The sequence below is a fragment of the Mytilus edulis genome, chromosome 7, assembly GCF_963676685.1.
Source record: "Mytilus edulis chromosome 7, xbMytEdul2.2, whole genome shotgun sequence".
Lineage (NCBI taxonomy): Eukaryota > Metazoa > Mollusca > Bivalvia > Mytilida > Mytilidae > Mytilus > Mytilus edulis.
In genome coordinates, this window is record NC_092350.1 from 32287739 (window position 1) to 32300155 (window position 12417).

General features: G+C 34.1%; 1 protein-coding gene across 30 annotated transcripts in view; it reads left to right on the top strand.

Annotated features, from left to right (window-relative positions):
- Positions 1-12417, top strand: part of LOC139482641 (B-cell lymphoma 6 protein-like) — a 109342-nt gene that overhangs the window by 25822 nt on the left and 71103 nt on the right. For 2 of the 30 annotated variants that reach the window (XM_071266610.1, XM_071266619.1), the window contains one exon: positions 153-820. The exons of 16 other annotated variants lie outside the window; for them this stretch is intronic. Coding sequence is in view for 8 of the 14 variants with exons in the window: in XM_071266619.1 (XP_071122720.1) it covers positions 153-430 (278 nt within the window). In the remaining 6 variants the exon portion in view is untranslated. Of the gene's footprint in view, positions 1-152; positions 821-2745; positions 5288-5733; positions 7999-8477; positions 9264-9306; positions 12302-12417 lie in introns of those variants that run through there. 12 more of the 30 variants (XR_011654896.1, XR_011654893.1, XR_011654894.1 and 9 more) reach the window with 12 other exon arrangements.

The following is a 12417-nucleotide window of genomic DNA, read 5'->3' on the forward strand; positions in this document are numbered from 1 at the left end:
ACTTAGCAGAAAAAACATTATTTACTTGAAAAGTGATATTTCCTTTCATAAAGAAATGGCCATAAGTTCATGTACAGCTGTGAGTTTTATCTTTCCATAAGGATCAACTTTTGGTGAACGCAATACTGAAGTACTTCTTTTTCTTCTTTCAGAACCTTTATTCCAGAGATACAGCAACGTGTTTGGACATCGTCCTCACGCCTATTCTAATGCTTCTTGGGAGAAATTGAAATCTTTAGGCCATTATATTACTCACACGGATGGTAAAAAGGTCACGCCTTGTGTATACTGTTCCATTAATTCAGTCCGTTCGAAGTCTGGACGCAAAACATACACCAGATGTAAATGTTCCCTCTGTGATGTGCCTCTGTGTACTAAAAACAGGGACTGTTTCAATTTGTTTCATCGCTCTGTTTTGGAAAATTCATAAAATATGAATACATTAAATACGGGCATAGTGATATAGTGCAAACTTGAGCTTAAATCTGTAATTGTGACAATATATTTCAAAGAACCCACAACAATTTTTTTTCATCGGTCTGATTTGGAAAATGCATATATAATGTATGAACACATTAAATACAGGCAAAGCGATATTTTGAGAATTTAAGCTAACTTCGTAATTGTGACAAGATTTCAAAGAATCCGCAGCAATATTCACATAAACATCTTTGTCAGGTGAACTGTTTTTTTTTTTTTAAATTCTGTTAACAACTTAGTGATGTCAGTTGGAATCCACCATGTCTCATGTTAATGTTGTGTTGAAATTGCTGTTTGAATTGCTTTCAAAACCTATTAAGTAAATTTCGTACAAAACCTTTGAATTATTGATAAATTTTCTGTGTAATCGATTGTTTGAACCTTCAAGATAAAAACCTGAAGCTGTGATGCTTTGGACTTGAGTAAGACTTTGGGAAAATATCTGCGAGTGTGTACAATAAGTTCAGACAAACGGCTCTTCCTCGGTTATACTAGAAAGACTAGGGCATAATTTGGATGCAGAAAATAATGCAGTTTTTTTCAAAAAGGAAACTTTAGGTGGTGGCAAATGGCAGACTACCTTTTATTTGAATTGTTTTAATACTTTTTATGTGAAACGAACTTTCTGACAGAAAACTAAAGGACTGGGAAGCAAAAATATAGGTTTTTTTTTAAATACCCGCTTAAAAACTATTTAAATGACTGATTTTTCCCCAACACCACCTCGTATGTAAAACGACTCGTAAGGAATAGTTGTCTTTGTATTGGTGACAACTGCAAGTTTTGTTTATATAATCATGTGTGAATGTAACGTGTAGATAGATACAAATAGTGTAGTATATGAAAAGTGGTGGTATGGAATATTTGTAATTTGTAATTGGAATCTTGCATTTAATAAAATATATGATTAAAAAATATCAAGAGTGATGTATGTATTGTGTTTTAAGTTGTTGGATTTAAATGCATGTGGAATGTTGAATTCAATATGCCTTGAATCGGAGTCTAATATCTTAAGACTGTTAACTCTTCGAATAGTGTCTTCTCGTCTCACGGAAACTATTGGATCAGTTTCTATCGAACAGCATTGTTAATGAATGAAAAATCCCGACCATCAGATGTAATCCTTGATATAATTGTTTAGTTTTCAAATTTGTGTGAAATAACTAACCAGGTCATATCTATGGAGCAGGATAACAAATTTAAGGGAGAAGAGGGGGGGGGGGGGGGCATATGAATCACACTGCCCATGTGCTGATAAGACGACGACTGCATATTTGTACAACACTCCCTGATGTCGTTATACGGTAAAGGGTAGATAATCAAATTGCCATGACTTGATACTTCGCTAAATATTGGAGAAATAATTTAAAAAGTTGAGGTGATTTCAAGTAAAACTGGATGTTTACTTCCGAGGTTGTAGTTTAGTTTTGCTGTTATTAGTAGACGGTGCCAAAAATACCAAAATAATTCGAGATATACAAACTGTTTTCAACTAGCAATTGACAAAGGTCCGTACACGCTATCCTTGGATTTTTAGTTCAAATAATGATATCCTTTCTAGCAGAAAAGTCTGTACTGAACACTAAACCCTGTCACATTCTTTATGTGCATTTCCCAAGTCTGGAGCCTCGAGTTCAGTGGTTGTCGTCGGTTCATGTCTGTTATATTTGTTTTACGTCAATCGTTTGTGTACGTTATACATGAGACCATTAGTTTTCTCGTTTGAATTGTTTCACTTTTTTTCATGTCGGACTATACTATGTGTGGTTTTCTCATTGTTAAAGGCTGTACGGTAGCTTATAATTGATTACACCCATTCCATCTAAACTCTGTAGATACTTATCTCATTAGCGTCACACCTCGACGATTTGTGTTGCTCTTTATGTGCTTAAACTGGTTTTAACGCTCTTCAGAAATCATCTCAAACGTTTATCTGGAGCATACCCGTTGACTGATTTCATGCGCACTTGATACATTTATATTGCATCAGTTTCCATGTTTGTTTTATTGTTTTGAATTTTAATATTTCTGACTGTTTATATAAAAAGGCGACATGAGAGGGAATATTGTACTATTATTTTTGAAACGATTTTATAAGTTAAGTTAACGTATTAGACTATAACTATAATATTTATTTTTTAAATGGTTTGTGGATTTTAAATTTTCGTTATTTTTCATGGTCATTCTACATTTAAAAAACTGGCATTCGTAATCTGTCGTCTTCCTGGCTCCAAGCTTTGGTAAAATGTTCATTTTACCTTTCAGATCTTGGAGGAATTCTTACAAATCATAATGACAGAATGGCTGAAATAGATGCATGGAATATCCTTGGCCACGTACCAGGTGACACAGAAGGAAGGAAATGTCGGCCATGCAGATTGTGTACGATTCATGACGTTCGGTCTAGTTCCGGACAGAAAGTTCGTGTCCGTCACCGATGTCTAGGATGTGACATTCCTCTTTGTCTAAGACACAGAGATTGTTTTTATCAGTTTCATAAAAGGATGTTTAGTCAGCAAAAAAGTGGAAAATAACTTTAAATACTTTATTGGAGTTTTGACAGTTTAATAAGGGATTCAAGGTTGCATTTCGCTTGATGACCTTCAATATTTTACGAGTGATATGAATTCGTCCACTAAGAGGGACCTGCTTGATGGAAGAAATTTGTCATGGTTGATGTTTTTATATTTCAGATTTGGTAACCCAGTTCCACACAGACTTTGATTATAGAACTAGGAAACATGAAACTATACGTCAGTTGTCATTACAGGGACATAGAGTTGTTGATACGGACGAAAAACGATTGAAACCATGTGTTGTATGTGCATCGCGTAACGTCAGGTCACACAGAGGTCACAGCATCCGAATACGTCACCAGTGTGCTAAGTGTGGTGTAGCTTTATGTATTGGTTACCGTGAATGCTTCACTTTACATCACCAGTCTTTACTCAGTTGATTATTTGCGAGTTTTCGTATATATTGTAGTCATAAAACATTGCATGGGACAGAGGATATGTATTGTATTACTTCTAGTCTAGATTCATTTTTCATACTTTTTTTAAGTCATAAGAGACCTGACTGTGAGTCATATTATCTATATTTTCAGACTCTTCCATGTATATGTATGATGACGAGAGTGGACGTTTATACAGGGGTGTAAGAGCTGAAAATATTGGCAGGCTTTCAAGTCTAGGGCACAGGATTGTCGGCACATTTAATGACAGACTAAGACCTTGTGTTTTATGCTCCAGTAGGAACATAAGATCAAAATACGGACTGAAAGTTAGAATTCGGCACCAATGTTCAAAATGTGATGTGGCATTATGCATTGGAAAAAGAAATTGTTTTTCTATATATCACGAATCATTGCTGATATCATAAGTGTATATATATATGTTTGCTTTTATAGTAATCACCCAGAATTGTTGACGAAGTAATAAACTTCATTCATGGTGTTGTCTTATTTATCATTGTAAATGTGTTTGTTGAATAAATATTATACCCAGTTTTATTGTTTGTTGACTGAATATATGTTTTATTATTGGGAGAAACAGTGTTGATGTATATATAAGCGAGTTCAAATAGAGCTTCAATATTTCAACCTTTAATGATTCGTTTTTTTAAGGATCTCCATGGTAAACGGTATTCTCAAGATACCCTACCGACTAACATGTAAAAGTAAAACAAAAAAGGGATAAAAGAGAAGCAAAAACCTAAAAGATGATGAAAAACAATAAAACAATCCAATAAAAAAATTGGCATAAGAAAACATAATTCGATGGCCGTACTAGCCGACAATAGTGATGCCTTAGTGTGAATAGATGAAAAATATAATTGTCTCATTGGCAATCATATTAACTCTTCTTACTTATATTGGGAAGGATTTTCTAGAAATGATACGACCTTTGTTGTATATATTTTTCATTTTTCATGATAATGTTTAGGTCATTTTGTGTTGATGACAGACCTTTGATAGTGTACATTGACATTGTTTTCATTTATTCCTGTAGTGAATTAGAGCGTGATATTGTACCAACTTCATTCAAATGTGGAATAACATTTGTTGACTTCTAGATGTCTTGTTGGTTATTTGTAATTGTTGATTTGCTGTCTTATTGTGGTTATCTCTCGTTATGCATATCTGTGTATGAAACATAATGCAGTTGTTGTTAAAACGTATTCTGAAAAATGAGAACTAAAATATGACGTAGGATACTATTTTATTTTGAAACTTACTATAGAAGTAGAGTTCTTCAAATGAAGAAGGATAAAGGGTCCCTTCTGTTTGTTTCACCTTTTGGATTCTTTGTTTAAGGATTTTGACTGCACATTATATTTAGATTGATACCAAAATGGTGGAAATGACGACGAAATTGTTTTATCTTTCAGGAGATGCACCTGTAGTTTTTGACGTCACAACCGACTATCAGCAAAGAGTTTGGAAAAAATACCAACAACAGAAATTAGCTTCTATAGGTCATCCCATTGTTGACACTTTCAGTAAAAGGAAGAAAATATGTGTACAATGCCTTAAACATGATATCAGATCACCGAAAGGAGAACGAGTACGCGTGCGTCAGCAATGTGGGACATGCGCAGCACCTCTTTGCATTGGATATAGAGATTGTTTTGTTGAATATCATAGAACCCTTCTTGAACAAACGTCTTCTGGTATAAACGATTCAGTCTAACTGAAGCACTGTTTAGTTAATTAACAGTAAATGTTTTAATCATGTCGAAATTCTTTATTGATTTGGAAAAGGTTGTACGTGGATATTGTTTGACAATGAATACGAAAACAATTTTCGTTATTTATATACAGTCAAACCTGATTAAACCGGACCCTGAATAAACCGGATTTCTGTCCATTCCGGCCGAAAATGAAAGTCCCTTATTTTTCCATTCAAAGTCTTTGTTAAAATACCATTTGTAAACCGGACCCTGTGTATTCCGAATTCCGGTCTAATTATGAAGTCCAATACTCTTAATTACATTAATTATTACCTGTCTAAACCGGTTTGTCTAATTAATTTCCAAACAACGCGAGCATTAGGATGCAAATGCAAACAAGGAAAAACGAAGTGAAATTATTTTAATTTATCAGATATAATTTACAATCAGAGAGAACTTTTACATGCAAAATGTCGGACGTCACAAGTCATCAACTTCCGGTCAAAACTGAAACCTGAATAAACCGGCTCACTGTCCAAACCGGCCCTTTTTCATAGTCCCGTAGCCGGCCGGTTTATACAGGTTTTACTGTATGTTCCATCTATAGATGCCTATTTTGTGAAGTGTTGATAATTTGTTTGAGACAGTTCTCATTATCAGAGATTTACATTTTTTCTTGTTATTCATCTCTCTATCTTGTAATCGATTGCTGGATTTTTCTTGTTTTTTCATAGTTTGTATGTAGAGGAAAGACGTCTGACACGTCTAACATCAGAACTATTGTACATTTGTGTATTTCACTGGTTGAATAAGGTAACAAATCGAAATCCGCTCATTATTGAGTTAGTTGCTGTCATGTCATAATTATTTACTGCAATCATTTTTCGTTTTGTTTGCCTATTTGTTTATTTGTGAAGCGCTTTGTATTTATGTAAAATAAAAATTATAAATGTTACTGTATAATCTTATAGCTGTACTGAAGGGGAAACAAAGCTAAACGTGAAGAACAACAGACTCCTCGTGTTAATTTACATTGATGTTTTCCACTTTGTTCTTGTGTTTTGATATTTCCTTCATCAATGCTAATTGCTTTTCATTGATATCAAATTGTGAATTTCGTGAGTGCTTTTTAAATGTGTTTGCATAGCTTTCTCGAATTGTCACTTCTCTTTTCTCGTGGATTCTTTTCCGGGTATTAATCCCAATCTTCATTCTAGATATAAGCTATGCTTGTTCCTTGCATGCAGTAAGAATTGTTTTCTTTTTCCTTTCAGATTTTCTCCCTGGTGAATTTATATCAGAAACTAACAAGTCATTGCAAGACACAGGCCATCAAAATTTCCGCCGACCCTTTCCAATTCATTCCGATGGTTCCTCTCGTCAAGTCTCTGGTGACATTAGAGCAAAACGACATATGTACATGAGAAACTTACAAATGTTGGGGCATTGTGCAGTTGATAATGTTGATAAGAAATTAAGATCATGTGCTGTTTGTTCAGTTAGCAAAAATATTTCAAAAGGAGGTCATAAAATACGCAGTCGATACAAGTGTTCGACTTGCGATGTACCATTGTGCACAAAACACCGAGATTGTTTCATTGCATACCATCACTGGCTCGATACTTGACTGTTCTATCCGTCTGATGTAAAGACTTCGGAATGTTTTGTCTCGCTCTAATAGTTGCTAATTTGCTTGGATGTATGCATGGTACTGTTCTTGTAGAGGTCCGGAATAATAAAATTACAGATTGTTTCTTTCTCCTTTCAGATATGCCGAAGCTTCAACAAATGGCGGCACATGTTTATCCGTCTTTTTCTCATTCTCATCAGTTCGAATGGCATCGTGCAAAATTACGACAGTTAGAGACCCAAGGTCATGTTGTTGTGAATACTTTTGATGGCAAACTCAGACCCTGTAAATACTGTTCAGAACGGAAAATAAAAACAAGACTTGGTCATATGGCTAGAACAAGAAACAAGTGCCACCTCTGTGATGTTCCTCTGTGTACTAAAAATAGAGATTGTTTTAATTTGTATCACGAATGGTTGCTTAAATGAAATCTTTATTTCACACGTCTACATGTTTTTTGTTGTGTATGTGCGTATTGCATTTTGAAAGTGAGTGGTGATATTTACAAGACATTTTTGATATTAGTGTGCTTTTTCGTGATAACACGCCCCTCTCTTGTCTAGAGCATATAATGGTTTAACCAGTCACTTCTCTCCTTGCAGGAACATTTGCCTGGGATAACAAGTCAGACAGTGTTTCAGATATCAGCCAATCAATCGGCATGTCAGAAATGAACCAGATTTTACAAGAACACGAGGCCATGGATGGACACAAACTTGTGCCAATGGAAACAAATCGCCGTAAAAGGTGCAGATACTGTCAAAAACGTAAACTTAGAACAGCGGCAGGAGGAATAGCTGAGACTGCTTATCAGTGTCAAGCTTGTCTTGTTCCGCTTTGTCCTGGTATTAGAACCGGAAGGAATTGTTTCAGTAAATACCATCTGGAGTTTGTTATTCCTGCTTTCGACTTCTTTATGGCAGGACACAAGGACTGCGAAAACAGTCAAAATCTACCACGACTTTGACTACCCATTTGATTTGTAGACCTCGTTTTTGATTTTGTTTAACTGTCTTGAGTGTATTAGAAAAATATACTAAAGCTTCATGCTTCAGCCGATGTAGATTCTTTTAGAGAGAGTATAGTGACCAGCTTAGCTTTGCAATCCGTCATTGAAAACCATTGTATGTGTTGAGAATTGAGTGTTAGTTCAATTTTTAGCGTACTTTTATTTGTAAATAGTAGCATTTGTTTTAATAAATTCGTAGATTATTTTACGTAGTTTTATATTTCAAAGTTCAGGTTTGAACCGTATTTGTGCTCTTTCGTAGTTTGCATGGAGGAAAGGTTTCCTAAACATGTTTTAAGCGACGCATGCGTATGATACACGAGTAGGGATAACATGTTTTGATTTTCTTCATGAATGGAATTTTATTCACAACAGTGAACGCTGCTAATATATGTCTTAAATTAAAATGAAAATGGAATTTGAAAAAAAAAGGTTAACCAATTTGTTTTGCCGCTTTCTGGTTGCAGTTGAATTTTATTCACAACAGTCAACGTTGCTCATATTTGTCTTAAATTAAAATGAAAATTGAGTTTGAAAAAAGGTCGACTATTTTGTTTTGCTGCTAACTGGATGCAGTTGAAATTTATTCACAACAGTGAACGTTGCTTATATTTGTCTTAAATTGAAAACTGAAAATGGAATTTGTAAAAAGGTTAACCAATTTGTTTTGCCCCTTTCTGTTTGCAGGTGTTGCTCGTACGATGACGAATAAAGGTCAGCCAAATTATAGGTTCTGGAACAGTGGCATTCCTGGGCATAACATTGTTCCTACGGATGGCAAGAAGCAAAAACTATGTAGATACTGTCGGGCTAACGAAATGAAATCACCCTCTGGATGGAAAATACTTACTCGATCTAAATGTGAAACTTGTAATGTCCCATTATGTCATGATGGCAAGACAGAAAGGAGTTGTTTTAGGTTGTTTCACGAAGAGTATATTCTCAAACAATATACAACATCCGATGAGAATATTTCAAAATGATAGGAAATTGTCTGTCCTTGTATATATATGTTGGCAATGTATATAAAAACAAAAAAAATATATTCAGTACTTTAAAATGTTAAAAAGTTGACAAAATTTGACAACGAGCAATCATATTTTGATATTTTATTCGAATGTACAATCTGGAGACTGAGTGAGAGGTACAATATAATTGAGAATGGAAACGAGGATGTCCACTAGGAGAAAATTGTTAAAACTCTGTGTACATTTCAAAGATAATTTCTTTATAATTATTTCATGTACATTTCAATGACCGATATTTTGGTTGTTCTTTCAGTTAACTTTCTGTTTATTTTGTAATAAAGGCGTATATCGTATAATGAGAGGCGTTTGTTGGGTTGTCGCATTATCTTTGTATGTAGCTAAAGAGACTTATTATAGATGTTGTTATATCTAAGTTTTGTACTGTGGATTTGTTTGTGGTATATATTATGCGAGGGTTTTGGAAAAAAGGATGGGACACACTACTGTTATTAAGGACAAACTACTAAAATACTTAACAATGAAAACAGGGATTCTCAATTAAGGACAAACTACTAAAATACTTAACAATGAAAACAGGGATTGTCAATTAAGGACAAACTACTAAAATACTTAACAATGAAAACAGGGATTCTCAATTTCTGTGTGAAAAGACACAGTCATGTGTAGAATTATTTCATAGAATTACGCTTCTCTTGGAATACCGTTTTGCAGTTTGAAGTCTCTTAAATGATAAATTACTACTTTATCGGTATCTATTTCTTGTTTGTATTTGTGAAATATTCCGATAAAAGGAGAAATAGTTCTCATTCAATGTTGGTTATTTATTTTCATTTCAGGAAGAGCAAACATTCAACAAACAAATTCTGTGTCGACACAACATATTTATATCAGAGGTGTTGGAGGCCATGACTTAGTCCCTAACGACCAGTATAAACAAAAAATCTGCTATTACTGCAGGTTGATGGGCCAAAAAACGCATTCTGGGTATACAGTTTTGACTGGTACTAAATGCTCCATTTGCAACGTGTCATTGTGTCGCGGAATTACACGTCCATATAGGGAATGCTTTAAACTTTTTCATGATAAAATTGTATTCAAGGACGATATATCTAAAGACAAGTAACTTTGCGTATATACATTGATGTTATAAGAAGCTGTACAACTGACTTTTTCCTATCATATATATGAATCATCTTTAGTAATGAGCATGCGAACTATTTGATTGTGAAACTTTCCTAAAAATGAATATATGTAGCCATTGAGTTTAACAGACATTGAAATCGCACATTGAATCAGTCTGAATCTTAGTGGTTCATAGATGTAAAGTGTAGACGCTTGAAGCAGTTTTGAAACCTAAAGAAATCATTTGTCGTTACTAAACTTGTTTTGACATGTGAATACTAGTGTTTCGACTACTATAATTTGATAATAGATCAATTCAAAAACAACCTAAAAAATATTCATAATTATCATTTCTTAATCGAGGAAAAACTTTTGAGTTAGATCACAGGCGCTTGGGGGCATAGACCCGTTTTTTCTTTTTCTTTTTTGTTTGTTTAATTTTTTAAGTAAATATTTCTTATTATTAAAACCCATTTTCTCTAAGTGAATGTGTCCTTGCTCCTATCCATACGATACTAAAAAATATTGTGTATATATTCGTGAAAAACTAAATATAAGATAATATCTTAATTAGCAGTAATTGTTAAACGTCCAGTTGCAAATATTTCATGCATGTTCAGTATGAAAACAACTTGGATAATAGCTTAATTAGCAGTAATTGTTAAACGTCCAGTGGCAAATATTTCATGCATTTTCAGTATGAGAATAGCTGTTTTCCATGTTTAATCGGTCACCAGAAATGTTTCAGTTTCTTAAGTATGTTGCCCAGTTACTACGATTGATAAGTGTTATTTTAAGATTAACTGGGATCAACTTACATTGACTCCATTTTCATGGTTTGAATACTCGCAGTAAATTATCGGTTTGCATATGACAAGACTATCATCATGGGATTCAGTCATAATAAATTATACAGGCGTCACTGATGTATTTTTTGGTTCTTGGAACTTTGGTATGTTAAAGTTGGTGTTTCATATTGTTATTTCCTTTAAAGTTTCCGAATATGCGTTGATATTTAAAGTATATTATTTGCTAATCGATATTGATGAATGTTTTTCGTTTTTTTTTCTTTGTAGCTATATATATATATATACATACATACATAGTATATACACGTAGAATAATATTTGCAAACACGATTCTTTACCTTTCAGGCCAAACGACAGTCCCCAAAAGTGCCATGAAAGGAGGATCCTTTTTGTCGCCAAGTGGGACACGCGGAACTGACGCTGAAAAGCATACTCTGGTTTTGAATGATAATTTCAAGCAGAAAATGTGTCAATATTGTAAAATGGAGGGGACTAGAACTGTATCTGGCTGGGTCGTTCTGACTCAAATGAAGTGTTCAGTGTGTAACGTTCCCTTATGTCGCGGGAAAACACGGCCTTATAGACAATGCTTCCAGCTATTTCACGAAAAACATATTTTTAATAAAAAGTGACAAAAATGTAATAACGGCTTACGTCGTAAGAGGGTAACGCTTTAGTTGTACTGATTTCGATATAAATGTAGCATTTTTGTAATTAAAAAGCACATATACGACAGTGAAATTTTTTATTGACATGATTGAACATAAGTTTACTCTGTGTGAATATTTTCATGGATTGAACTATGAATACTATCTTAGATTTACTTTGTTTTGGGGATCAATTATCTGTAGAAAGTTTGGAAGTGGATGAATTGGCCAATTTTGACCTTAATTGTGATCTAAACGGGTGATGGTTTTGTATCTTGAGTTACAGAAATTATAAAAGTGCTATACATAGGTGATGGCAAATATGTATAAGTATATTATGCTTTTGCACAGTGGGAATTGTTTTGTAACTTAAAATCAGTTTGTCTTCATTAAGCCTATGAACAATTTTGTTTATTTTTCCATCATTTTCCTTTCAGTGAAATCACCATGCGTCAACAGGGAACGTTATCCTCTTCCGGGTCATAAGCCAAGGTCACCATTATCTCCTCAAGGCCACCATTTAGTCACTACGGATGGGTATAAACAAAAACCATGCCGCTACTGTTCAGCGATAGGGAGAAGAACGTCCACCGGAAACACGATCTGGACACGTGTAAGGTGTTCAGTGTGTAACGTGCCTTTATGTCAAGAAACCACACGTACACAGCGACAGTGTTTCAAATTGTTCCATGAACAGTTTGTGTTTCCAGACAAATATTAAAGTTGTCTCTTGTGGAAATAGGATAGGTGCATGATGAAATTAATTGTTTGTGCCGTGTTAATTCATTTTATACAACGACGGATTGCCATATCTGTAGACATACCGGTTTTAGATAACCAGCTAAAATATATATCTTGATTGACACGTGGGATGATTTGTTATGATTTGTACAATAGTTTGATTTTATTTTTTGTATAATTAAATACACAAAAGAATTACTCTACGAGTGCTTCATTTTCATTTTCCTTCAAAAGTACGATTTAATATTTAAGGTCCGTTCTAGAATTAATGTATTCAATAAACCTTTAATATTTGGTCTTACAAATTTAGAATTTAGAT